At 41.6% G+C, this 27,984-nt stretch overlaps 1 protein-coding gene and 1 non-coding gene across 3 annotated transcripts in view; both read left to right on the top strand.

The window, feature by feature from the left end:
• Positions 1 to 27,984, top strand: part of HSPA9 (heat shock protein family A (Hsp70) member 9) — a 46,314-nt gene that overhangs the window by 10,961 nt on the left and 7,369 nt on the right. Inside the window, exons 4-13 of one of the 2 annotated variants that reach the window (XM_049649293.1) lie at positions 8,423 to 8,535; positions 17,151 to 17,209; positions 17,497 to 17,584; positions 18,451 to 18,632; positions 19,814 to 19,938; positions 20,755 to 20,828; positions 20,918 to 21,024; positions 21,675 to 21,837; positions 22,316 to 22,408; positions 26,789 to 26,998. In XM_049649293.1, the coding sequence (XP_049505250.1) occupies positions 8,423 to 8,535; positions 17,151 to 17,209; positions 17,497 to 17,584; positions 18,451 to 18,632; positions 19,814 to 19,938; positions 20,755 to 20,828; positions 20,918 to 21,024; positions 21,675 to 21,837; positions 22,316 to 22,408; positions 26,789 to 26,998 (1,214 nt within the window). Of the gene's footprint in view, positions 1 to 8,422; positions 8,536 to 15,661; positions 15,852 to 17,150; positions 17,210 to 17,496; positions 17,585 to 18,450; positions 18,633 to 19,813; positions 19,939 to 20,754; positions 20,829 to 20,917; positions 21,025 to 21,674; positions 21,838 to 22,315; positions 22,409 to 26,788; positions 26,999 to 27,984 lie in introns of those variants that run through there. The other variant, XM_049649294.1, reaches the window with a different exon arrangement.
• LOC125935884 (small nucleolar RNA SNORD63) lies at positions 27,404 to 27,478 on the top strand. The gene has a single exon (XR_007461863.1). It is a non-coding gene; the product is annotated as a small nucleolar RNA SNORD63 (small nucleolar RNA).

The following is a 27,984-nucleotide window of genomic DNA, read 5'->3' as shown; positions in this document are numbered from 1 at the left end:
AAAGAAAGAAAGAAAGAAAGAAAGAAAGAAAGAAAGAAAGAGAGAGAAGGGGGAAAAAAGAAATTATGCACTTGGTTCTTGATATCCCTACATGGTATTATGTATTTGCAAGTTTCAACAGAGACTCTACTCTGCAGTATCCATGTCATAGTAAAGTGAAGTGCCAGCAAAGATTCTGGCAAATTCTATAAATTTTCATACAAAACAGTTGAAAGGCAGTTACGAAACTCTAAAACCTTCACCCAAATCAAGGGTAAAAAAAGTTGTTGGATATTAAGAGAAAGTGTTTTTTTTTTTTAATGTTTATTTATTTAGAGAGAGTGTGCAATCACGAAAGAGCAAGTTTGTTAATAAGGGAGGGGTTAGAGAAAGAGAGGTGGAGAGAGATTCCTAAGCAGGCTCCTCGCTGTCAGCACAGAGCCCAACGTGGGGCTTGATCTCACGAATCATGAGATCATGACCTGAGCCGAAATCAAGAGTCAGATGCTCAACCAACTGAGCTACCCAGGCACCCCAAAAGAAAGTTTTTGAAAAAGATGTATTTGGTGAGAAATTTTGGTGTCCTGTGGGTACTCCTCTCCAAAGAAAGAGGGGTACCTGCATTTCACCACAAGCCTAATGAGAAGGGCCTCAAGGGGACCCCTCAGAGAGCTTGCTATGTGTCTTTGTCAATTAGAGGGGTAGAATGGACTAATTTCTGACTCCAGCCCAAGAAATACAGGGACCACTATATGGGCTGGCGGCTGCTTTGTCATGCTGGGATCTGCCCATAGTCACAGGGCTTGAGTGAGCAAAGAACCTGTTTCTCATGTAAAAACTGGAAATGGAATGTTGAATTATTAGGGGCTATAGAGGAAGAAAGCAACTGAGAGAGGACAGTGTAAAAAAAAAAAGCAGTGTCGCATACTTGTCCAGGTCAAGCGTGTATGTGCATATGTGTGGAGGGGACTTCAGATCTCTGAAGAACCCACAAGAGTACCCCAAGAAAATGCCTGATTTAAACTTTGGCCCCTCCTACACCTGTTGGGATGAGCACTGGGTGTTGTATGGAAACCAATTTGACAATAAATTTCATATTAAAAAAAAACACCTTTGGCCCCTCCTGGCTTTAAAAAAAAGCCAGCTTCAACAACATGAAATAAGTACAAAATTTCTTGCCACCTCTTACTTTCTTGCTATAGTCCTGAATGGCTCAGAAATTTCAGGGAAGTAACAAGGACCATACTTCCTCTCTTCACTGTCATAAAGCCCCAGATTGGGGAGCACAAATAACTTAATCTTGAAGAAATCTGCAAACACTGACAGTACCTGGGCTGAACATGTTAAGTACATAACTAGATCATGTTTTACTGCATAAAGTCACTATAGGGCTTCCTGATTACCTGCAAGAAAAGCATTTGTTCAGAAGTGGAATTAGGACCATCAATGCAGAGCAGTTTTAAAGTAACAGTGGGAACTAAAAACAAAGTTTCTTTTATGATTATACCTTATGAGTCCTACTTGTCATTGTTCCAATTACAATTGTAAAAGCTGTTCCTCCACCTTTCCCCCACCCTCAACCTTACCTTTACTATAAAAATAATAAGTGTGCCTTGGAGGCTCTGTTTTAAGTGTCTGTCTCCTGATTTAGGATCAGGTCATGATCTCATGGTTCCTGAGATCGGGCCCCACATTGGCAGCACAGAGCCTGCTTGGGATTCTTTCTCCCTCTCTCTCTCTCCCCTCCTGCACTTGTACTGTGCTCTCTCTCTCCCCCCCTCGCTCTCAAAAAAAAAAAAAAAAAAAAAGTAATAAAAACACCACCAAAGGGGTCATAACAAGAGGAGCTATTGTCAGAACTAATAATTCTCTTTGACTTAACAGCACTCTTAATGTCTTTGTGGAAAAGGAGGCCTATGGACTCGAGTTCTGCCTACTTCTCCATTTCTTCTTAATTTCCCAAGCATCCCCTATTCCTTTCTGTCACTCCACAGTATGTACCACAGTTTTGAGGGAGACTACTTCTACTTCTTCTTCTTTTTTTTAAGTAAGCTCTACACCCAAAGTGGGGCTTGAACTCATGACTCTGAGATCAAGAGTCACATGCTCTACCGACTGAGCCAGCCAGGCACCCCTGAGGGAAACTACGTTTAACAGTGTCCTAAAATTTCCTGTGTTGTCACAGTCCTGCCCCACATCCTGCCCATCCTCAGGGATAACACAAAGGTCAGAAGATATGATGACAGCTTCACACCCTCTTCCATGACAACATTTATCTTCTCAATTTTCCCCTAGAGTCCACAGTGGATGAGATACATACACATACACCCACATACAAAAATTGTATACATGAATTCTCTGCCCTCCAGGGAAGTAAAACTTAAGACAGCTAACATTAAACACACATGCATAAATGTATAAATATGTATAAATAACAGAAAACAAATACATGAACAGCAGGGGTAATGCATGATTGAGATGGGAAGCAGAATCCGCCAGTCAACAAATGTTTTACTGAACAGCTACTAGATGTTAGACATTGAGCTAGGTTCTGGTAATACAATTTTGAACAGAAAAGACACATTCCCTGCACAGACATGGAGCTTTCAAAATGCCAGAGAAAATAAACACTAAACAACTATTTACTAAAAAGTAGGTTAATGAATGAATAAAAGTGTATGAGGTGCTGTGTAAGATAATACATGGGACGGGCCTGAGCATTAGGAACCTAATCTAGTGGGAGTTTGAGAAGCTTGCCTACACCAGTGACATTTCAAAATGGGTCCTGGAAGCTGAGTAGGGTTAGACAGATGGCTGGTGGGGAGAAGAGGGACCTAGGAGAAGAAAGGGCAAATGGGAAGGCAGAAGCTACACATTCAAGGAACTGAAAGAAGGCCTGTGTGGCTAGACTGGGTCTTTCTATGAAGCAGCGGGAAAGGGGCCAAGTAAGAAGACTGAAGAGATCAGCAGGAAGCTGGGGATTTTCAGTGTTGATTCAGAACAAAGCAGGTGAAAATTATAGGATATAAGATTCAAAGGACTGGAAGGAACTTTAAAGGTTATCTAGTCCAACCACCCAGATGCTGCTGGAATCCTGTCTGCCCATTCCCTACCTCTGGATCAACATGAATGGAGGCCAGAAAGGGCCTACATGGGATCACAGGAGACTGGTGTCAGGGAGCAAGTGAAATACCCATGAAGCCCCAAAGGCTGAGGCAGAAGGGTTCTTGGCTTCATTTCTCTGTCCCCAGAGTAGGAGTTGGAGCTGCCAGGTTCATCGTCCTATCTGTGTGAAGACACCCTGACAGCATTAGCCAAAGTGAAGGGGATGGCAGCCATTCATGTTTATTAACCACAGCTTGGTGGGCGGAGAATTACTCTGAGCAGGTGTCAGGGAGGTTGGTTTGTTCAAGAGAGTTTGGCTAGTTTGCACTCACAACAGAGAACCCTATTGTGGAGGGCCAGGCAAGGCAGCCTATAGTAATGCCAAAGGAGAGCAAAACCAGTGTGCCCATCACCCAGAGGAGTTCTGGCCTGTTCACTCTAATACTGGAATTTGTTCATCACTGCTAGGGTGCATGTTTCTTGTGCTAGAGGCAGGACATGGAGGCTACTCCTTCATGGTACAAAGCAATTAAACATTCATGTTTCCATGGTAGTAGTGAAGCCTGCTCCCCCCACCCCCACCATTTCCCTTCCTTTTCCTGCTTCTCACTATATGGCAGGGTTTGGTATGCTCAGTAAGGGTCCCATGTCCTTGCCATCATCGTCACTAATCAGCATTTAGTAAGCACTCTACACTATGAAGAGCTTCATGGTGGCTCAGGATACAGGAAAGTAGAGGTCTCTATACTTAAGAGGCTCATAAATCTAGATGAGGAAGGCCTAAACATGCACCAGAAGATGAACCATAACCTCAAGTACCAAATGGATATAGAAGGAAAAAACGAGGCTTTATGGAAAACTAGATGGCTGTAGAATCACTATGGAACTAGATCACTTGATAATCCCCAAGCTCTCTGAAGGAGCTGGCACTTGATCTGGGTCTGACATCAAAGTCAGGTGTGGTGAGGAGGTGGGAAAGCATGTGTGTGTTGAAGGAGGGATGGGAGGCACGGGGATAGAGGGACAGGGTTAGACCAGGGGTTTCTGACAGAGTAGTAATGGGAAGTCAGATTTGAAAGGTGAAGAAAATCATGAGAAGCCCTAATGGTAGAATAAAGTGGTTGGAGCTTTGCTTTTATTCTGGAGATAATGAGACACCACTAGAGTTTTGGGGCAGAAGTTTTAGAACAACTCTGGTGATTGGAATGTGCAAAATAATTTGAATGGAGAAGAGGGGGAAAAAAGGCAAGGAAGCCAGTTTCAGATCAGCATATGGCAGAATTTGATAACTTTTCGTTTTTCTTCTATTGCTAAAAGAACTGGATGACAGACATTTCCCTTAACCTCCCACTGAAATTAAAGAAAAAGAGATGAAAGTTTTGGTTGCAGTGATATGGGTTTGGGATTTATAAAACCATTAAGATTCCTGTAAAAGAGTAAGATAGAAGCAAGAGCTTGAAGAAACTGGCCTCAGAGCAGCATGATGCAGGGAAGTGCTCCAAGCAGATTAGAAAAAGATTCTCCTGGGTTGCAGATGAAGATGAGTTTGTAGGACCTGGAAGGGACCTAAGACCCTAAGTCTTGCTCCCTGGAAGCACCTGAGCAGGGAACATGACCCTTGAGAAGATGGGCCACATGAAGCAACTGGGAGACAGGAGTCTAGACAGCAGGATTCACAGCCTTACAAGAATCCTCTGAGTCAATGATGAAGAGCAGACACTCATTCCCTGGACCTGAAGGGAAGGTCCAAATGATGGGACAACAGATGTGTCAGGAATAACCAGCAACTCAGAACCCTCTCTAGTCTGATGGCAAAATATAAGATCCTGGAACCACAATTCAAACCTGAAGATGAGAAATAGGTGAGGTTAAATTTCCCACCATTAAGGTGGGATAGAAGCATAAAACTGGAGTGTATCTTTATTTAAGATTATAAATAAATGTGATACTTCCCCCACACAGGAATTTATAAACTGAGAGTCATACCTGCTATAAACGTTGCAGTTCAAGTGTGAAGGGATGACACCTAGATTAGAATGACTGCGAAGAAAAGACAAAAGACATAAAAGTCCTAGATGTATTATGCAGGAATAAAGAACAGGACTTGATCTGCCCAGAATCTACAGAAAATCCCACGGCATGTTGAGAATGCAGGAAGTTTCTCCTTGCCTCTGTCACTCTCTACCCTTAGGCATTCCTATAGGGGACTCAAGTAAATGCTTTATGAGTTAGTCCTAGCATCCATAAATTATGATGAAATGTAACTTAAAAAAGCTTTGTGTTCTCCCAAGGCTGTATGTTAGTGCTCGGGTAATAAAAAAAATATGAGATTTAGTCACTGAGTTTCCACTTTGTATCAGACATGGAGAGCACCAGTAATACCTAGATTAACATTACTCTGTTCTCATCCTTGAGATGCTCACAATCTAGTGGAAGGATGGACATGCTGTCCCTTGTGTGTGTCACAGCAGAGCTGGGTAAATCTAGCAGGATCAAGTGACAACCTACGCTTCAGGAAGCCAGAGAGGGCTTTACAGAGAAGCTTAGATTTAAGTGGGTTTTACAGGAGGAGTAGGAGCTCAACATTTTGGTAAGGAAAAGAAGAGCACTCTGGGTAGTACACACAAGGCATGGAGGAATAAAGAAATCAGGAGCTTGCAGTGGGGACCGGTGAGAAGGGATGAAAAAGAACTTGGAAGAATGAGCCCCCCAGTATTTTCACAAGACTAATGAAGTTATAAAGATCACATAAGTGATTTTGCAAATTCCCTAGTAGGTTAGGACCTATATTCTAAGCCTGTGAGTTGGGACTCACAGAGCTAAGTGGGATTATCATAACAAAGAACAAAATTCAACCGCATTCAGTGAAAAAGATGTTCTACCTAGAAATGGATCCTACAATCTTTAACCAAGGGTAGGCTACCCACATGATGGACACAGGAGGAGCAGCTATTAACATATTCACCCCAAAAGGACTTCTGAGATACACAAAGTCATGTGTCATCTGGTATATGGCCCTATGCTGGATACTACACAAAGGGATATGGACACTTAACTACCCTTAGAGAACCTAACAGCCTGAGACCAAACTTCATTTGTCTCTCTGAGGACATGTCACCAAAATTACTAGCATGTTTTCCTTCCTCATTAATCTCTAACCTCATAGCCTTCTTCATCTACCACACGAGCAACTTTTACAAACACTTTATCTTTTTTTTTTTTTTTTCAACGTTTATTTATTTTTGGGACAGAGAGAGACAGAGCATGAACGGGGGAGGGACAGAGAGAGAGGGAGACACAGAATCGGAAACAGGCTCCAGGCTCTGAGCCATCAGCCCAGAGCCTGACGCGGGGCTCGAACTCACGGACCGTGAGATCGTGACCTGGCTGAAGTCGGACGCTTAACCGACTGCGCCACCCAGGCGCCCCTACAAACACTTTATCTTAATATCCATATTCCAGGAGTCTGGATAAAGCCTGGGAACTTAGAGGGGCCCATCATACTGCACAGCTTCAAGCTTTCTGTCTTGAGGGTCACTTTTAGGCCACTTCCCTTTAGGCACTACTCCTTCCCCACCTTTGTCCTTCACGATAAAGACAGTGTCAAAGAGGGCTATGCTTGCCTGCAATCCATGGTAGCTTCATTTGAAATATGGCACAAGAAGAAAACACCCCTCAAAACTTGAGAGAGTTTTTTTCCTAATAATGTGTCTGAAGATTTATTGAAACATCTGAAGCTCATTTTCAGCACATTAAAGATCTGAATTGCAAATGTACAGGTTATATATTTTGCAATGTATTTCTGATAGAATTCAGGAATCAGGGGAGAAAAGATATTATTATTGACACATTGTTTGAGAGTGACGGGGGGATCTTAAAAAAGTGACTTCAACTAAAAAAAGAAAAAAAATCTGGTTTTACCCTTCAAATAAAAAGTGCATTTGATTTTGAAAAACAATCATCGAGACTCACATTTTTGTGTTTAACAACCACCTTGAAATTGCTCTCCCTCAGAGGACAGCATGATTCTGGGCCACCTTCGCATGAATGATTTATGACATTCATGAACTTGGCAACTACATCAGTTTTTCTAAACCTGGCATCCAACACCAGCTGCATGTTAAGTGAAGATTTATGATTTATAAAACTTACCTCATTATGCAGAGGTACATGAATTGTCTTATGTGTGCAGTCTATAACTCCCAAGACAGATAAGGAGGCAGCTATGTCACAGAATTTATGGCTCCTTCTTGCTAAAGCTGAAGTTTTGAAGAAAAACTAAAAAAAAAACAAAAACAAAAACAAAAAACTGGCCCTTTGGAGAAAAATAGCTTTAGCTAACCATTACACTCCCACATGATAAACTGGCCATAGCTCACCACTATATCTTACAAGAACAAAGAGGCTAACAGTGAAAGTCACTTTAATCACAGCACTGAACTATGTCTCCATTTTGAGCACTGCAGTAATAGACAGAACTTAAATGACTCTTTGGAAATATCAAGCAGTTTGTCAGCTTAATTTCCCCCAGTTTGGTGTGTGAGATCTCTTGCTGAGATTTCTCATCAAGTAGTCCAGCCAGAACCACAGACATGGACTTCAGAGAAGAGAATTCAACACGTTGGTGTGCCCAGTGGCTTCCTGTATGTACCTTCAACATGAGGAATAGTAAATGTTGGCGTTGGTTATGAAATACAGCTTGTTTTCAAAGATATTTTAGAAATGCAGCAAATCTCTCCCCATATCCTGCTAAAAAGTGGGAGCACAGAGGATTCTGTGAATCTCAAGAAAGAATAAGATTATATAGACAGTCATGAAAAATGACAAGTATAGGGGCACCTCGGTGGCTCAGTCAGTTAAGTGTCTGACTTTGGCTTAGGTCATGATCTCGCAGTTTGTGAGTTCGAGCCCCGCATCAAGCTCCGTGCTGACAGCTCGAACCCTGGAGCCTGCTTCAGATTCTGTGTCTCCTTCTCTCTCTGCCCCTCCCCCACTTGTGCTCTGTCTCTGTCTCTATCAAAAATAAATAAATGTAAAAAAAAAAAAAAAAAGACAAGTACATGGGACCAGGTTGAGAAGCAGATCTCTTTAGACAAGATAAACACAAAAAGCAGAATATGAAAATGGTAAGCACACATGATGACAGGGAAAAGGCAAAGGGATGGAAAAAAGGATGTTTCCAGCCTAGAGATTTTCAATAGTATAAAATGAAGAGACAAACAATGAAATTCGTAATAAAGTATTTTCAAATACGCCTATGAATATACCTATAGAGATATACACATGGTTGTTAACGTCCCTGAATGCAAGAAGTATGCCCTCTGTCTCTCCTCTGCAGAACTCTCTAAACAGTGTTCTACCCTTCCTGGCCTTCAACAGTATAGAAGACCAGCACTCAAATACCTGAGGCAATGGAAGAAAGCTGAAAATGTAAAAAGTCTTCAAGGAAGGGTAAGAAAATTACTTGGACAAAGGAATGTGAGGAACCCATTTCCAACTTTAATAACTAATTATTAAGTCACTTGATTTTTGAAATGTGTCTGGTATTTCAGTGTACTGGATGCACTGAAATGTGTCCAGTTCTTAATAACACCTTATCTGCTCATTGAAATGCAGTTACTCTAACTCAGTTAAATGATGCTCTTCACACAAAATGGTGCCCTGGATCACCTGGGTGGCTCAGTTGGTTAAGCATCTGACTCTTGATTTCCTTCGGATCAGGTCATGATCTCACAGTTCCTGAGATTAAGCCCCATGTCGGGGGCTCTGCAATGGCAGCAAAGAGCTTGCTTGGGATTCTCTTTCTTTCTCTCTGTCTCTGTCTCTCCACCCCCCCCCCCCCCCCCCCGCCCGCCCAACTACATAAATAAACTTTAGGAAAAAAACCAAAAGAACAAAAACTGGAGCACCTGGGTGACTCAGTCAGTTGAGCATCTGACTCTTGATTTTGGCCCAGGTCATGATCTTGCTCTTTGTGGAATCAAGTCCGGCATCGGGCTCTGTGCTGATGGTGTGGAGCTTGCTTGGGATTCTCTCTCTCTCTCTCTCTCTCTCTCTCTCTCTCTCTGCCCCTCCCTCGCTCACACTCTCTTTTTCTCTCTCAAAATAAATAAATATTTTTTAAAAAGTTAAAAAAACAAAAACAAAATTATGTCCTAGGGTAAGAGAACAGTATCAAAGAACCACAAATGCATTAATTAAGGTAAAGCCTCTTTGGCCACTGGGAGTATATCCAAGAGCAGAGTATGTGTACAGGGAAGAACTTCATTTGAGTTCAGAGACTCATTTACTACTTCTCATTAAGCTACCTATAGATTTGACCACTCAAACACAGGTGCTGTTCTCCAGGGCTCTGGGTCCTGGCATTCTGTTGACTGCCTGTAATCCTGAGAACTACCTCCCAAGCTCAAGCCAGGGAGTCATGCTCTAAATGGAATGAGAGAGAAGTGGGCAAGCACCATACACACGTACACAACATATACATATACAACAGCCCAAGGCAGACCAAACTTCCTTCTTGGAAGCCACACAAAGCTGGGGAGAACACACATACATGGTGGTCTGAATCGCAGCCTCTGTAGAGTTGCCTTTGTACTTTGCCACGCTCAGTAGCAGTTTGTTATTCTATGGTGGAAGACAGGTGTTCATGAACCCCCCAGCAACTATCATGCTCACAGATTCCCCTTTCCCCTAAAGAATGGGTCACAGGGCTCTTCCCAGGCAAACCAGCTTGCTTCACATCATGTCACATACATAGTCACCACCCCCACCCTACCCTCAATTGCTAGTTAAATAAAACAAGGAATTGGCACCTAAACCAAAGGTCTACAAACTGACCCAGTGACCCTTGAGACAATTTGGCACTTTTCTGTGCCTTTACACAATAACAGAACTCCCTGTGGATGACTAGTTCAAGCCACGTAGGAAGGTAGCCAGGATGGTGCAAGCAGACCCAGGAATACACTGGGGTACAGGAAGAAAATATTCAAATATATTTACATTTTTTTTCTTTTCTACTTATATTTTGAATTTGAAATATGTTTAATAATAGTACTAGATATATGTAAGTGTATAGTTTATAAATACATAAATATACACATAATTGAGGTGTGTGCTCAAATATTTTTCTAATAGGAATGTGTAACAAAAAAGTTTGGAGACCAGAGGACACTATGGTGCTTGGGGGTATTTCTAAGTAAGATGTGGGTCCTTAAGCCCCACCCCACCCCCATCAGAATTCCCTGTGGAACTTAAACACACAGATTACTTGACCCACCTCAGACCTACAGGACTAGAATCTCTAGGAGTGGGATGCTTAGAGCTTCCTACTGATGTTTGGGAACTAGAACAATAGAAGAATTAGAGAAGCAGGCATGAAGAAGCTGAGCCACAAAAAGGGCCGAATCAGTACAAATGGGAATGTCAGAAGCCCATTTCTTTCTTTCTCTTTCTTTCTTTCTTTCTTTCTTTCTTTCTTTCTTTTTTAAGAGTGGGTTTTTGTTAAATATTTATTTTGGAGAGAGAGAGAGAAAGAGAGAGAGAGAGAGGGAGCTTGCGTGTGCATGAGCACGAGCTGGGAGGGGCAGAGAGAGAGAGAGAGAGAGAGAGAGAGAGAGAATCCCAAGCAGGCTCCAGGCTGTCAATGCAGAGCCCCACATGGAGCTCGATCCCACAACTGTGAGATCATGACCTGAGCTAACATCAAGAGTCAGATGCTCAACCGACTTAGCCACCCAGACATCCCCCAAAAGCCCATTTCTGAGGGAGGTCCAATAACTGGTTGCTATAGGCCAGGTCCTCCTGTGGCCTAAGGAAGAGTAGTCACCCTCCTTGTTCTTCCAAAACTCTAGCTTTATGGATACTAAACAATGCGTGTATTTCCCCAACTAGCCTTCAATTAAATCTTCATCACCTAAGGAAACCTGGGCACATCCTCTCCTGATGGCTGGGGAGCAGCAGTAGGGAAACTTAGAAACCAATAGCCCCTCACATAGAGAGCCTGTAATCCAGGGAAACTGAAAAAATAGTGGACATAATCTCCCTAACTCAGTACTTTCAGGAATGAGGACAAGATAAGACAAAGAATATACAAGCCAGAGTTGTCTGTAAGATTTTGAAAAAGGTTCTGTACTGATTGAACATTTAATTTGAAATCATGTGGGTGATTTCTAAAAACCATACCAAGTAAAAAGAGAGGCTATGGAGCAGAAGCTAACACTGTGTGACCTTGGGCAACACAGTTGTTCTTTATCTTCCCTCATCTATTAAATGAAAGGTTAGACTTTAAAAGAGATCTTAAGTTCCTTTCCGTGTTTCTACAACCCAAGTTCAGATTCAACTTCTAGCTCAAGGGTCCTTTCACTATACCATGCTAATGAAGATTAATTAAAATTAAAGCCCTTTAAGCTAGAAAATTCAGAAAGGCCTTCTTTACCTTTAAAAATTAACTATTAAATGGCTCTTCATGAAAAGCAAATCTCTGCTTTTGGTGACCCTCTTCCCTCCCCAAATAGGTGCTTCAAAACATTGGTTCTGGACCTATCCAAGAGCCAATTGTTTTCCAAACCTGAATGAAAATCCAGAGTGAGGCTGATTTTTATCCTGTGCAATGAGACTGCAGTATCAATGGAATGCAAATGTCCTATCTAAACAGAGTGACACTTTATTTTCATTTATTGCTGGCTTACTCTTCTTTCAGGGTCATCCTCTATTTTTCTTTTCTCTTTTTGGAAGGAGGGCAGGTTGGTGGGTTACCCAGGCTTTCAATATAAAATGAAACCTAGTAATTGTCACCTCTGGGCACAGAGACATCACCTGACATAATATCCTACGCTTCACTGGGGCAAGTTCTGTTGAATCAAACTTGAATGGAGTGACACCATGTAATATGCTCCAATATAGTGTAGCTAATGCCAGCATGGAGAAGTGCAAACTGGCTCCTGAGACCTGCTACAGGTACATGAAAAATTCCAAGGAGAACAAAAGTGAAAAAAAAATTCCAAAACTGACAAAAGTGACAAGGAGAACAAAAGTGACAAAAGTATGCCACATTTTTATTTCATGAAGATGGAAGGTGCCACAGCAGGATATTCGTCTTTGGGAAAAGTGAATAAAACATCATCTGAGTCACCAAGTTAAAGACATTTTGCTTTAAAAATATAAACTTGATTCTATGAGTTCTATTATAGATTATACTTTACAGTTTGTTCTGCAATCTTAACTACACAAAATTTTTAAAAAATATTTCGAACTCTTCTATTCCACTGACTAAAATAACTGTTGTTAATACTGGATTAGGCTGATATTATAAAATTGAACTTCTGCATGTATGTGGAGGTAAAAGATGAGGCCCATTTCGGCAGCAGGGCCTAGTGGGAAGCAACAAAGGTTCTGGAGTCAGATAATCTAGCTTCAAATTCTGACTTTACCAGTCAGTTGTTATGTGAGCCATATAACACATCAACCATTCTAAACCCTAGTTTCCACATGCAAAATGGGAATAGTGATAGTATTCTACTTAAAACAACTGTGGTAAGCCTTCATTAGACAATGTATATAAAGCATTTAGGACAATATGTGGCATTTAAGTAAACAGTTAACAAGTATTAGTGATTACTATCTAATAACAATTCCTATTAACTGCTGGGAGTTAAATACTTAACAATTGAAACTAGTTTTCAATCTTCAAATATGCCAAAAAAAAAACCAAAACCCTTAATCATACTAATTAGAATATAATTTAAAATATAGTATGCACAGGTATTGGGACAGCTGCCTGTTCTGTCTGGGAAACATTTACCCACATGCAACTCGTGTACTGGCTCCTTTCACTTTCCTGTGTGACACTGAGATGACAGCAGAGAAATGAAATACAGTACTGTGCTGTATGGTGAAGAATTCTATCACCTGGCTGTGGATCTAACTGTCCATTCTTATTCATTTGCATCCTATTTCTTTTTATTTTTTTTTAAATTTTTTTTCAACGTTTTTTATTTATTTTTGGGACAGAGAGAGACAGAGCATGAACGGGGGAGGGGCAGAGAGAGAGGGAGACACAGAATCGGAAACAGGCTCCAGGCTCCGAGCCATCAGCCCAGAGCCTGACGCGGGGCTCAAACTCACGGACCGCGAGATCGTGACCTGGCTGAAGTCGGACGCCCAACCGACTGCGCCACCCAGGCGCCCCTCCTATTTCTTTTTAGACTCAGGCTCATTTCTTCAAGCCTTCAGGCTATAGGCCATGTTAATTTCCAAGCAGTCCAAAAACCTGTCCTTCACACTGGCAAATACAATACAGCCCCATTCTCAGGGTCTAGCTTTGAGTATCTAGAGCTTACCACATCCCCCTTGTGGTCATGGAAAATATTTGCCAGGCTCTTGGGGAAACCACCAGGAACCTCTATCATCCACAGTAACATTGTCTCAGACACTCTAAAGATAACACCATTTGATTCCAGGATTCTTTTGATTAATACTTTGTGGACTTTAGAAAAATGCAACAACAATAACAACAACAACAACAACAACAACAAACTCTTAAGAGAACCAGTTGATAAAAGAAGGAAAAGAGGAGACTATTGTTACTCCAATTATTGCACTTGAACTCTTCCCTCCCCAACGTACACAACACAAAGATGCAAAATTATCAATTACTACTTTGTTTCAATGTTTAATACCATTCCTCCTTCCCCTCTACTGATGTGGGGAACAAAACCAGAAAGAAATGTAGATAAAATTAAGTTTCCTTCTAACCCACAGCTCACCGGCAAATATTTGCAATAGGCAGAATATGACATTCCTCCAGGAAATCCCAACTGTCTTAATGTTAATGCTTTACTAGAGAGAAAAGCAATCTTAGCTTGACGATAGCTGGGCCTCCAGGATCCTGTGAATCTTTAGCACACAAAAATCCTTTTGGAAACTTCCCTGGTCTTTGCTTTCCCCAACTCCCAAGCATATCATCAGTCACCCTTCACAACACCAGTGCAGCTCTTTCTGCCCACGAGTCCTGTCCCTGTGCTTTGATAAAACCTTTATGCACCGAAAACATCTCAATAACTCTCTCTTGGGCGTTGGCTCCAAACCCCAGCATTTTCCACATCATCTACATTCTTTTCCATCAGTATATTGTTTTAGAATACAAATCCCTACCAACAGGGGTCAAAAGTCTACCTCTCAGGGAATTAAAAAAACCGAAGAAATGAGGGTATTAAGCAGACTAGTAACAATTAAAAAATAATAGTTAAGACTTAGATAAGAGTGTAACTTTTATTACAATGTTTCATCTGTTATGACCAATGTTATGTTTGCCTTTTGTTTCTCACTCCCACTTCCATCCTCCTTACAATGTACACTCTTTAGTTATGTTCTTTCTCTCCCAAACTTCCCCCAACATTTCCTTCACAATTCCTCACACAACTGTGATAGCCTAAGAGGAAAGCACCTCCTTCGAAATAGGACTTAAAAGCCAAGTTGCTTCATCTTCAAAATCAAGGACACTGTCAACTCATTAGTGAATTCACGTTTTGCTTTCACTATATTTCCACCACTTAAAACAGTGCTTGACACATGGTAGGCACTCCAGTACCTGTTTGTTTCATCAGAGACTCCTACCTCTTTGCAAAACTGAAACTGATCACGGTGCAGTGGCCACTGACATCTCGTTACAGAGCCCACAGTTTCTGTTCCTGGAAACCAGCAGGTTTGAGACGGGATTGAGGAGCTTCAGTGAGGCCTAGCACAGCAGAGGCGGCGAGGGGAGGGCGGGACGGGGGCGCAGGCAAAGAACCTAAGGTCAAGTATTTTTTTTATTTTGAGGGTCTGAACGATAATTAGCTCAATTCAACCCAATTCTCTGAACGAAAGGCTGCGTTAGTAGCTCAAAACCAGAGATCCCCGTGGTAAACGGCATGAATTTGAGATCTGCACATCCAGGTGTAGTTCAAATGACGGCCAACAGGTAACCAAAAGACGAACAACAGACGGAGCAGACCAACAAATCTGCTCTAAGCCACAGATTTTCAATGAACAAACGCCCAGGATAAGATGGCGCCGTTACTCAAAAAATTAGAGTGCGGGAAACGACCACCCTAGCGGATGCTGCACGCTCCCGCGCTCGCCCCGGGATACAAGCTGAGCCGAACTCACGTGCGCTGAAGCATCCAATGAGTGCTGTAGTACCTCGGTTTCCACCACGCCTTGCGCACATGCGCCTTAGGCGTGCGGCAGGATGCTAGCTGCGCAGGCGCAGCAGGCTCCTCCTCTCACGCAACTGACGCAAGGCCTCTGTAATCGGTTCGCAATTTATCCGTGTGACCTTGAGTCTTTCCTGTTTTCGAGGACCGGGGCTGCCCAAAGTGCTGCCTTTAAACCTCTCCTAGCCCTCTCGCCACTTACTGAGCCCAGACCTGCTGCAGCCGGAACGAAAGGTCATACTTTTTCCAGCCATCATGCTGCGATGCGTATTAGCCATGTGCTCTAACTCAGGGAGTAGGGGTCCCATACTCTCTGGTCAGGCAACCCGGGCGACGCTTCAGCGGAAGAGTGGTCCTCCAGGCGTCAGCAACTAGCCCCCACCTCCCCACCCCACGTGGTTGGAGGTTTCCAGAAGCGCTACCACTACTGCGCCGCGCTGCTCCGGCTGTCCGAGCGCATTTGCTGCTTCGTACTTCCACCATCTAGCCGCCATGATAAGTGCCAGCCGGGCCGCAGCAGCTCGTCTCGTCGGCGCCGCGGTCTCCCGGGGCCCCACAGCCGCCCGCCACAAGGTGAGGGACTGCTGGGCCTCCTCCGGGGGGGCTCACGGCCTTGACCTGCTACGGCAGGCCTAGCCGTTCGGGGACAGAATTGTGCAGCAGAGATCAGGATGGGGAGAAGGTAACTGGCCTTGAGTAATCTCTGTTACGGATTCAGGGCCTAACTCAGGGTTTTCTCCTTCCATGTCTCGGGCTCTGCTGAGTCACACCTCTTGCGAGAGAATAGTTTCATTCTAGGAAGTAACGGGTAGTGGTCCTGACGGCCCGTTCACTTGCTGATTGGACGGGTTTGGCCTTGGGGGCGAGGGACGCAATTTTAGTTGGGAGGGAACCGATATTTTAGCCATTACTTACATATACAAGTCGAAGGACGAGTGTTCGCCTCCTCTAAAATACAGCGTGTGCAAGGACCCCGTAAGCATGAAAAGGAGGATGAAAAGCCATTTCAGTAAATCAGAAGTTAGGTGCAGATTTTCTTGCTTAGGAACATTTGTATGTAGTTCTCTAAGAGTCTTTGGCGTACGGTTGGTTGTACTATTTGTTATTTCCACGTACCAACAATGGAGTGGTTGCTCATTATCCAAACATATCTTTGGAGAGCGGGAACTGTGTCTCTGCACTCAGCATGGGGTTAAAAAGAAGACTTGGAAGTATCCTGAGATTAGATTTGATCCTGGTTGGAGGCAACTTCTGAATTTTTTTCTCTAAACTGACTGTCCAAGATTGCCAGTCCTAGTCCCCTTAAATCATTTGCTTGGCAAACTCTGGAAGTGTTTCTGAATGATTTAAATCTGGAGCTACAATACATACCTACGTGGGGCTTTGGTACCTGTACACTGCTGCTGACAGTGAAATTAAGAAATATCTGAATAGTGTTTTGTACTGGTGATTCTCAACCAGGAACAGTTTTGCCTCCTGAGGGTATATTTGGTAATATCTGGAGATAATTTGTTACACCTTGGGGAACCTCCTGGCTTCTAGCAGGAGAGACACAGGACGCTGCTAAAAGTCCTACAGTAAACAGAACAGTGCCCCACAACAGATTTGGTTCAGAAATCCATAGGGCCAAGGTTGAGGAACCCTGTTACAATGTAATTCAAGACAATTTTATGTGTACTTTTTTCTCCTGGGTCCTTTAGAAATTTCATACTTGATTAAATTTGTTTGGTGTTTAAGTGGCACAGTATCTCTTATACGTAAGATCTTGTTTTACATATACCGTTACCAGAATGAAACTTCGTATTCTTCAGAAGAATAATGGGAACAGGCTCTGGTTTTAATGTTGGTTGATTTTTTTTTTTTTTTTTTTAGGATGGCTGGAATGGCCTTAGTCATGAGGCTTTTAGAATTGTTTCAAGGCGGGACTATGCGTAAGTCTAACTTTATTTTCTGTAAGAGATAATAAATGTTAAACCCTACAGTGATGGTCTCTAAATTTGTGACTAACTCTTACACTGAGAAAAAAGTGATGTTTCTGCTTTAATTTATAGATTCTGTAGTGTGCCGTGCTTGCTTCGGCAGTACATACACTAAAATTGGAACGATTCTGTAGTATGCCATTATTCCCACAATATCAAGTATTATTTATTTTTGCAACCATTCTGGAAACCACTATTATGGTAAAAATAACCATAGCATTATTTTATATGTGTTGCAGATCAGAAGCAATCAAGGGAGCAGTTGTTGGTATTGATTTGGGCACTACCAACTCTTGTGTGGCAGTTATGGAAGGTAAACAAGCAAAGGTGAGCACTATTGGAAGTTCTGGATCGTATATTAGTAGTCAGTAGTCTATCTGGCTTTCTCGGCCCTGTGGCTTAGATAAGGGGTATTTTAAAAGCTGCATTTAAGTTCTTAAGATTGTTTTGAGGTGAACTTTTATGCTTAATTGCAATGTGCTGTAAAGTGAATGGATTTGACTTATTAGGATTTAAATGTGTCCTAGTATAAAGACTATTAAGTTACTATTAGCACCAATTGGTATGACTTGCGTTGTTGGTTATTTCTGTAATCAGAGTCCTACATTTCTGTAAGTCAGTTGAACCATGGTTAGAGGTACAGGAAGAGTCTAGAAGCAAGTGAAGCTCCACATAACACATAGGCTGCATCTTAGAAGCTCTTGCTATGGTAGAGGTTGTTCCCCTGAAGGACCTCCTTAGTTCACAAAACAGTTTATTTCCACTGGGTTCTTCTCAAGATTTAGAGTTGGGATTTCTGAATGGTTTCTTGGCAGTTTCTTTTACCTATGCATGAAACTTGTAACCAGCACAAAAAAATTTAGAAGTAGATTTAATTCCCCCATATGGAAAGAAGGATGATCTGGTTTCAATATCTTAGTATGAAAGGTGTGATTTATATTATCTTTCCATTTTTTTGTTTTTAGTTGTAACTTGTTTCAAAGTGAAGGACTAAAAATACTTTAAACATCTACATCTGTCTCCAGTAGTAGGTACTTGCTATATCAGCATTCACAGAGCAGAAAAGCATGGTTATTAGTGCTGTACTTGAACGTTTGTTTTGTGATTTGGCAGCAGTTTTGTGTCTTTAAATGATTGATTAAAAAAAAGTGGTGACTAGAACCTCATTCTTTGTCTTACTTTGGGAGTTTTAGGTGCTAGAGAATGCTGAAGGTGCCAGAACCACCCCTTCAGTCGTGGCCTTTACAGCAGATGGTGAGCGACTTGTTGGCATGCCAGCCAAGCGACAGGCTGTCACCAACCCAAACAACACATTCTATGCCACCAAGCGTCTCATTGGCCGGCGATATGATGACCCTGAAGTACAGAAAGACATGTAAGTAATAGGAAAAGCATAGTTATTTCCAGAGGCCACACATAGGAATGGTTTCAGCAAAATCCTTGGAGCATCTGACCTTAGTAATTGTACATATTGTCCCTAGAGGCATGTCCTGCCCTACTGAAAGGATACCTCCTTCAAAAACATTAGCTTTTGCCTTCACATATTAGGTCTTTTCCATGTATTGATGTGACACGAAGATTTGGCTAGTCATTTTTGGACCATGTAAATTGGTGTTAAATTCATAAGGCCACATCATGTGCGAATCAGCTGTTTTCAGAGTCTTTCCGTGCTAAAACACCTATCCCTGCTTTATTCCTTTTCATGGCCAACAACTTGTATGAACATACAGTTGATCCTTGAACAACACAGGAGATAGTGGTGCCAACCTTTTATACAGTTGAACATCTGTGTATAACTTCTGACTTCCCAGAAACTTAGCGACTAAAAGCCTACTGTTGACCAGAGCCTTACTGATGACATAAGGAGTTAATTAACACTCATTTTGTGTGTTGTGTATGTTATATATCATATTACAACAAAGTACATTAGAGAAAAATCGTAAGGAAGAGGAAATATGTTTATAATACTTTATATAGATTCAAAAATATCCACATATAAGTGGACTGGTGGAGTTAGAACCTCTGTTAAGAGTCAGTTGTATACAGCATTTTGTTTGTCAGTTAATGAGCATTTGAGGGCTATTAAGAATACTACCATAGGGGTACCCAGCTGACTCAGAAGAGCATGCAACTCTTGATCTTGGGATTGTGGGTTCAAGCTCTATCTTGGGTGTGGAGATTACTGAAAAGAATAATTAACTTAAAGAATACTGTTATAAATTCATGTACAGGTTTTTGTAAGGATGTGTTTTCATTTCTTTTTTTCTTGGTAGATTCTTAGTAATGGACTTGCTGGGTCATTGGTAACTCTTAATAATTTCCAAAGCAGGGGCACAAATCTTTAGTTTGGTGGAAAGAATCTTCAGGTGTAACCAGGATGTTTTTAGATGTTAATGATTGCTTTCTAAACGTTTTCATTAAATGGATTTCTTAAGTCGTCATTTTTTGGCCATGGATCTCTTGGGATGAAAGATGGACATTCATGGTATATGGTAGCCTTGTCATGGTAGGTTGCACTGGCACATTTTTATCAAATAAAATTTTTGTGTCTTTCAGTAAAAATGTGCCATTTAAAATTGTCCGTGCCTCCAATGGAGATGCCTGGGTCGAAGCTCATGGAAAACTCTATTCTCCAAGTCAGATTGGAGCATTTGTGTTGATGAAAATGAAAGAGACTGCAGGTGAGAAGGTTTGGTTCCTATCTGTCAAGTTTGAAGAACTGGATGGTTCCTAACTTATATACTCCAGTGTCCCTTGTGTGAGTCTGGGGTGAATATTATGCAGAAAACCTAGAGTTGGCAAAATTTTGTTACTCTTCACATTTTCCCTACATACTGAATTTGTCCTCAAAGTTTTCCTAACAGGGCTTATTTATCTTCTCCAATATAGAGGAGTAGTGTTCTGTATTGAAAGCTGAAAGACTACATATTAACCTTTTGGCTCTCTTGGTAAAACTTCGTATTTGGAGAAATTCGTGGCTATTTTAAGTCTAAGAATAGGTCGTTATAGCTGCTGAACCTTCACTATAATGTTAAAGGTGAGATCTTGGGTTTTCAACCATTGATTTAATTGGAGCATTTTCCTACAGGGTTTCTCTGTGTTAGGTCACATGCAGAAAAAAACTGATGAGCGCTGTCTGTGGCTCCAGGATGACGACCCAGGTTGTTAGGCTCCATTAGTAATTCTTTTTTTTATTATTATTTTTAATTGTTTTTTTATGTTTATTTATTTTTGAGAGAGAAGGAGAGACAGAGCGTGAGCAGGGGAGGGGCAGAGAGAGAGGGAGACAAAGAATCCGAAACAGGCTCCAAGCTCTGAGCTGTCAGCACAGAGCCTGACAACGGGGCTCGAACTCATGAACCGCGAGATCATGACCTGAGCCGAAGTTGGACGCTCAGCCGACTAAACCACCCAGGCACCCCTACATTAGTAATTCTTTTACCTGTTTCATAGGACAGAATGTCATGAATGTATTTCATTTTTTTATTCTTTTCTAGAAAATTACTTGGGGCATACAGCAAAAAATGCTGTGATCACAGTTCCAGCTTATTTCAATGACTCCCAGAGACAGGTGAGTTCATTTGACATTCTGAAAATATCAAGACTGTATTGATGATATTTAGGACACAAGGTGGAAAATGCTTTTTTCTTTTTTTTTAGGCCACTAAAGATGCTGGCCAGATATCTGGACTAAACGTGCTTCGGGTAATTAATGAACCTACAGCTGCTGCTCTGGCTTATGGTCTAGACAAATCAGAAGATAAAATGTAAGTTTGTGCAGTAAACTCCACCCAGGTTTGTGGGACTTCACCTATGGAAGTACTGGGCTGTGATCATTTTTCCCCCCTTAGCATGCATATTGGCAAGTATTTGTTCAAAAGTATGGTTTTGGGAATGTCTGGCTGGACCATTTGGTTGGGCATGCGACTCTTGATCTTGGGGATGTGAGTTTAAGCCCAACACTGGGCATGGAGCCTACTTTAAGGAAAAAGTGATTGAATATCGTCAATTTTGCTTTATTTTTTTAATGTTTATGTTTTTTGAGAGCACGCAGGAGCGGGGAAGGAACAAAGAGAGAGGGAGACACAAAATCTGAAGCAGGCTCCAGGCTCTGAGCTGTCAGCACAGAGTCCATCGCGGGGCTTGAACTCACAGACCCTGAGATCATGACTTGAGCCAAAGTCGGACGCTTAACCGAGCCACCCAGGCACCCCAGTTTTAAAATGTATTTCAGCTCTATATTTTACAGTTAGCTATTCGTGCCACATGTTCATATACCTGTCACTTAGGCAGTTATCCAATTTTATAATTAACTATACTACAGGGAAAATAATCAGGTTTATGTTCCTTTGGTTGTTAAAATTTATACCCTAGTGATAGGTGTTCTCCCTTAAGACCACCTCTTTTGTCTTTCTAGAATTGCTGTATATGATTTAGGTGGTGGAACTTTTGATATTTCTATCCTGGAAATTCAGAAAGGAGTGTTTGAGGTGAAGTCTACCAATGGAGACACGTTCTTAGGTGGTGAAGACTTTGACCAGGCCTTGCTGCGACACATTGTGAGGGAGTTCAAGAGAGAGGTTGGTTACCAGTATAGTTCATATGTAGACATTGGGATGGTGAGAATTTCTTTATTCAGATGACTATTTGCTTTATGACTTTTTGCCCTTAATAGAACATGGAACAGCACTGAAAGAATTGCGTTTCAGTTTCACGGGTAGACTGAACCATTCTGGTTGTTGTAGCTTTAGCTTGGGAATCCACAACAGGTTGAAGAGGGTATGGTACTCTGTATAATATTGGAAGAGGAATTCTGGGCACTCCTATTTGGATCCAGAACCCAATGGCTCGAAAGAACTAAGATTAGATCAGCCCTCTGGCTCCAGAAACAATTTGAAGAATAAGATTTCTTTTTCCTACAGACTTTTAAGGGCAGCGAGTGATTCATGTTTGTTTATAAAGACAGGGCTTTACTTTAAGTTATCATACCTTATCGTTGTAGTCTAAATAGTATTCGTCACCTCATTAACGTTAGTATTACGTGTTTTCATTTTGTAGACGGGGGTTGATTTGACCAAAGACAACATGGCACTTCAGAGGGTTCGGGAAGCTGCTGAGAAGGCTAAGTGTGAACTCTCCTCATCTGTGCAGGTGGGATGTGGATGAGTCCCAACAGTCTTAATGTTTCCAGCCTTAGTTTATTTGAATAGCATATTCTTGGTGCAATTTCTATCTAATCTTTTATAGTTTTCTAGGTGGCAGTAAAAGCCTGTCCATGAACAAAGGAACAGTGTATTTTTGTTTGGTTTTGGTTTTGGTTTTTCTTAGAAGTTTATTCTTAGTACACAAGCACAGGAGGGGAGGAGAGAGAATCCCATGCAGGCTCCACACTCAGTGCAGAGCTCGACATCGGATTGATCTCAACATCATGAGATGCAGGGCTTGAACCCGTGAGCCATGAGATACAACCTAAGTCTAAGTGGGACACTCAACCTACTGAACTACCCATGTACCCCTAAAGATACTGATTTAAAAAAAATTTTTTTTTACATTTATTGATTTTTGAGAGAGAAACACAGAACCACAAGCATGGGAGGAGCAAAGAGAGAAAGAGGGAGACACAGAATCTGAAGCAGGCTCCAGGCTCCAAGCTGTCAGCGCAGAGCCTGATGTAGGGCTTGAATTCACGTACTGTGAGATAATTACCTGAGCTGAAGTCGGATGCTTAACCACCTGAGCCACCCAGGCACCCCAAGATTCTGATTTTAAAATCTAGATTTAGTAGTGTGCAAAATGGGAATCACTAGCCTAGAAATAATAGGTTTCTCTCATAATTGCTAATGTCTTCACTTAAGACATGTCTTTGTGTGAGTCTCTAATTGTCTCATTTAATTATTTGGATCAGCAATCCAGAAAGTGACCTATGAAACCTGGCTGAAGGCTGGGGTATATACACTTGGGCACATTTATTTCTGTTAGCATTAGAGTTGCTCAGCATCTATTTAAGTGTTAGGCTGTGTTGCTCCAGTTCTGAGAGGTGAAGCTTCACTTTGCCTTAGGCATTAATAATAGAACTAAATGAACATGGTAGTTGAAAGGCAAATTTGTTTCTCGTTTCTCAAGTGGCAGCAGGAAAGCGGAGCATGTCACTCCTTGAGTTGATGATTTGATCACCCGTACTGAGTGATCCAATGTGGAAAAACTTGGTTTTTGTTTTTTGGGTTTTTTTCTTTTGAACCTGGATTTTTTTTTTTTTTTTTTTTTTTTTTTACGTTAAAAAAATTTTTTTTTCTTTCAATTTGTTTTGAGAGAGTGCAAGCAGGGGAGGGGCAGAGAGAGAATCCCAAGCAGGCTTCTTTCAGAGCAGAGCCCGATAAAAGGCTCATACTCAAGAACCACAAGATCATGACCTGAGCCAAAATCAACACTTGGACACAACTGACTGAGCCACTCAAGTGCACCTTAAAGAAATGTTTTTTAAAGTAGCTATGACGAGTTATACAAGAGTTATCCATGGTGTTAATGGTGTTACTTTATCCCTGCCGTCATACAGAGTGGCAGAACTTTGCAACATACAGTGGTTAGGATTAGAATTAAACTATGGGATGCCAGAAGATAGCTTAAAATTCGTCCCAGGAGTTGACAATTTGTGGAGGGTGACGTTGGTTTTTACTGTGACTGTATCTTACTGGTAGAGTTTGGATTGTTTTCCAGCATTTTGATATTACAACAAAGTTTGTTCAGCATTCTTGTATGTTAATATTTGTGCATGTGTAATTGTAAATCTCCAGAATAAATTCCTAGAAGCATTACCTCTGTGGGTTTACAGTGTGGTGTGGAGAGATAGGTTTTTTTTTTTTTTAATTTTTTTTTTTTTTTTTTTTAACGTTTATTTATTTTTGAGACAGAGAGAGACAGAGCATGAACGGGGGAGGGTCAGAGAGAGAGGGAGATACAGAATCGGAAGCAGGCTCCAGGCTCTGAGCCATCAGCCCAGAGCCCGACGCGGGGCTCGAACTCACGGACCGTGAGATCGTGACCTGAGCTGAAGTCGGAGGCTTAACCGACTGAGCCACCCAGGCGCCCCTGGAGAGATAGGTATTAATTAGGACGTGAGATTAACAACAGTCAAACCAGAAGTAATGTGATAGGTTAAGAGTGGCTCCCTAGGCAGACTGCTGGGATTCAAGTCCTATTTCATCACTTACTATCTGTGGTCTTAGGTAAATTATTTAACATTTCTGTTTTCTTACCTACAAAATGAGAATAATAGCGCCAGTTTCTCTCTTTGATTTGTGAGGATTACTAAATTGAAACGTGTTTAGGACATGTTATAAATAGTATTCTATAGTAAGTTACTAATGTAAAAAAACAAAGTTTGGTTTCTAATTGTAAGAGAAAGCTGACAGAGGTGTTTGACCTCACAAGGAGTGCTCGGTGAGATGAGTTGATCAGGAAAAGATACTAGGACAAGTAAGTATGAGGCTCTGAGAAAAGGCTAGTGTGTTCGAAGAGCAGATAGGCAGGGTAACTGCAGAACCTGAGGGTAGAGGCTTGATAGATTTGGGATCTGGGTCTATTCTGAGAAGAGGGAATATAAACCAGTGAAAACTTTTTTTTTTTTCTTTTTTTAAGTAGTGCCTACATCCAACGTGGGGCTCAAACCCACAACCCCAAGATCAAGAGTCGTATGATCCGCCTACTGAGCCACCCAGACACCCTAGTGAAAACCTAAATTAAGGGCAGTAACATGGCCAGATATGGGTTTGTGAAAAGTGCTCTGGCAGAGGTGGAGTGGAAATTTGTTTGGGGTCAGGAGGGGTCCTATAACAGAGGTAGCCTGAGTGGAAGTGGGAGAACATTGGGAGGCTGTAGCACATGGTCAGGTGGTGGTGAGAGGAAGGACTTGGACTGGAGTGAAATAGAGGTAGTGTTTAATTTGAAAAGCGACAAAGCTTAGTGACAAACTGGGTTTTGAGAATTGAGAGTCCTGGAATTGTTCAGATTGTCATTACCATACAGCATATAGAATTGCATTGATACAATGTCCGTGTGTGGGCTTTTACAATTAAATAAAAATTTAAAATTGCATTCCTCAGTTGTATTGCCTGTATTTCAAATGCTGAGCCATACGTGGCTAGTGGCTGCTAAATTGAACAGCACAAATACAGAACATTTCCATTGCCACAGAAAGTTCTGTTGGATTTCATTGGTTTAAAGTTTGCTTGGTTGTTTTTTTTGTTTTGAGAAAGCACAAGTGAGTGAGGGGCAGAGAGAGAGAGAATCCTGAAGCAGGGCTCTAACTCACCCGATGTGGGGCTGGAACTCATGAACGCTGAGACCATGACCTGACCTGAAGTCAGATGCTTAACCAACTGAGCCATCCAGGCACCCCCTGGATTGCATTAGTTTAGCTAATTTAATTGTTTTTGATTTAGTTTATTAATAATGTTGCAAAGAAAGAAGGAAATCGTCAGTGGTGTTCTTTACACTTGATCTTAGCCAAAAGGCTGAGAAGTGATAGATGGTGTTCTTTAAAGCAATACTCAGTAGCACTGTTCCTACAAAAGATGTGTTAACTCGTTCACTATTTATTAAGCATTTAAATGCCAAAAGTAGTTTACCTGATGAGAGATGGTAATGGGTTTGCTCCCTTTCAGTCTGTTTCCTGCCAGCCTTGCTTCAGCCTTGCTTTGATATGAAATTGGAGGGGAGGTACAATTTTGTTCCTGAGGGTCCACGTTGAGACGTGTTTCCGCATGTTTAGTGAGGAGTTTGGTTAGTCTAAATAGTCTGAATGTAGGCCCTATTAGGATACCTTTATTATGGTATGGCTATAGCAGCGTTTGCTGCTTTCCATGAATGTGATGGCAGTAAAGTCAATCCTGGTGTAGGTATCTTTAGTATTTCTGTAGCTTCCTTACCATCTTCCTGAAACTTAGAAAGCCTTGGCTTGAGGCAAGTTATTTGGTTCAGAGCATGCTTTTGACTTACTTTTTGTGTGTGTACATTTTTAAGTTTATTTTGAGAGCGAGAGAAAGCGTGAGCAAGGGAGGGTCAGAGAGAATCTCAAGCAGGCTCCACACTGTCAGTGCAGAGGCCAGCATGGGGCTCGAACCCACAAACTGTGAGATCATGACCTTAGCCAAAGTTAAGGGTCATAGATACTTAACCGACTCAGTCCCACTATTTCATTCTTCATTGTTGATAACAGATTCTAAAATTTTTGCCTCTGGGAAGATCATAGGTTGAATCTTTTTAATTTTGAAAAGGAGGGGTGGTGTAAATGAGCAAGGGGCAGTGAGAGAATCCCAGGCACAGAGCCAGGCGCAGGGCTCGACCTCCTGAACTCTGAGATCATGACCTGAGCAGGAGTTGAATCTTAAAGAGTCATTGTGTTTGTGGCTGTTCCTTCAAAGTGGGTTTACTCTCTCTATAGCTTTCAAAGTCTTCCTCGTGAGGGTATGGTCTTATTTTAATTGAAGTAATAAAGAAACGTCACCAGTATTGCTTTCCCTGCTACCTTTGCAGACCGACATCAATTTGCCATATCTTACGATGGATGCTTCTGGACCCAAGCATTTGAATATGAAGCTGACCCGGGCTCAATTTGAAGGGATTGTTACGGATCTAATCAAGAGGACAATTGCCCCATGTCAAAAAGCCATGCAAGATGCAGAAGTCAGCAAGAGTGACATAGGAGAAGTGATTCTTGTTGGTGGCATGACTAGGATGCCCAAGGTATGGACCCATGGAATCCTTGGCATGGAAAGCAGAGAGGGCAAGCACATAATGTTTTCTCTGGATAGATGATTTGTGTAGGAACATGAGTACATGGCCTTTCTGCCACAGTGACCTGAAGGGATCTTTGAACGCAATTTATGCCCTCACTAGAGGTCTTTTGTGGCCTCTTTTTAAAAGGGTTTCAGAAAAAGGATCAGGAAGGGCAAAATGTCTTTGGGTGGTAGCATGGAAGATCCTGAACTTCATTCTTGGGATATTTTTATAAACCAAGTATTTCTCAAAGTTGGAGATCAGAGATAGCTTAAAACCTTGGTACTATCTAGTCTCTACGTGCAGTTTTGGATACATGTGTTTACAGCATAATATTTTGGGTTTCTAACTGCATCACCTCAACAGAGATTTGTGCGATGATGCATATTATTTATCAACACATCATTCTGATAAGATAGGTGTGTGGAAAACTAATGACTGAGCACAACCTGTTGAAGGTGTCATTTTTGCTGTATAGCTTGAATAGAATAGTAATTTCCTTTGGAGTTCATGGGCTTAGGAAAATCTGCACAGAGTAAACATGGAGAAAAAAATGGAGGCTTTGGACCAGGAAAATATCTTTATGTTAACAAATTACCCCAGATGCTGTTTAAGTAGCAGTTTTTTCTAACATTAGTAAAATAAGCTGGAGAGAAGAACATGCCTCACATTAGCAACAATGTTGAATTATTGAATTAGCACTGCTCTTTTAAGGTGGTTTTTAGTTGATCTGTAGAAGGGGAATTGAACTATATCTAAGTCTTGATGTCTTGCAGCCTGTATTTCTAATTTAGTATGTTGTATAGGAAACCCAGTAACAAAAGTTAAGCAGCTCCTTCTCAAATTTAAAAGGACAAAATGGGGCGCATGGGTGGCTCAGTCCGTTTTGCGTCTGACTCTTGATTACAGCTCAGGTTATGATCCCAGTGTCGTGGGATTGAGCCCCGCCTCAT

This window comes from Panthera uncia (assembly GCF_023721935.1).
Source record: "Panthera uncia isolate 11264 chromosome A1 unlocalized genomic scaffold, Puncia_PCG_1.0 HiC_scaffold_17, whole genome shotgun sequence".
Taxonomy (NCBI): Eukaryota; Metazoa; Chordata; class Mammalia; order Carnivora; family Felidae; genus Panthera; species Panthera uncia.
This window is presented reverse-complemented; position numbering and strand designations above follow the sequence as displayed.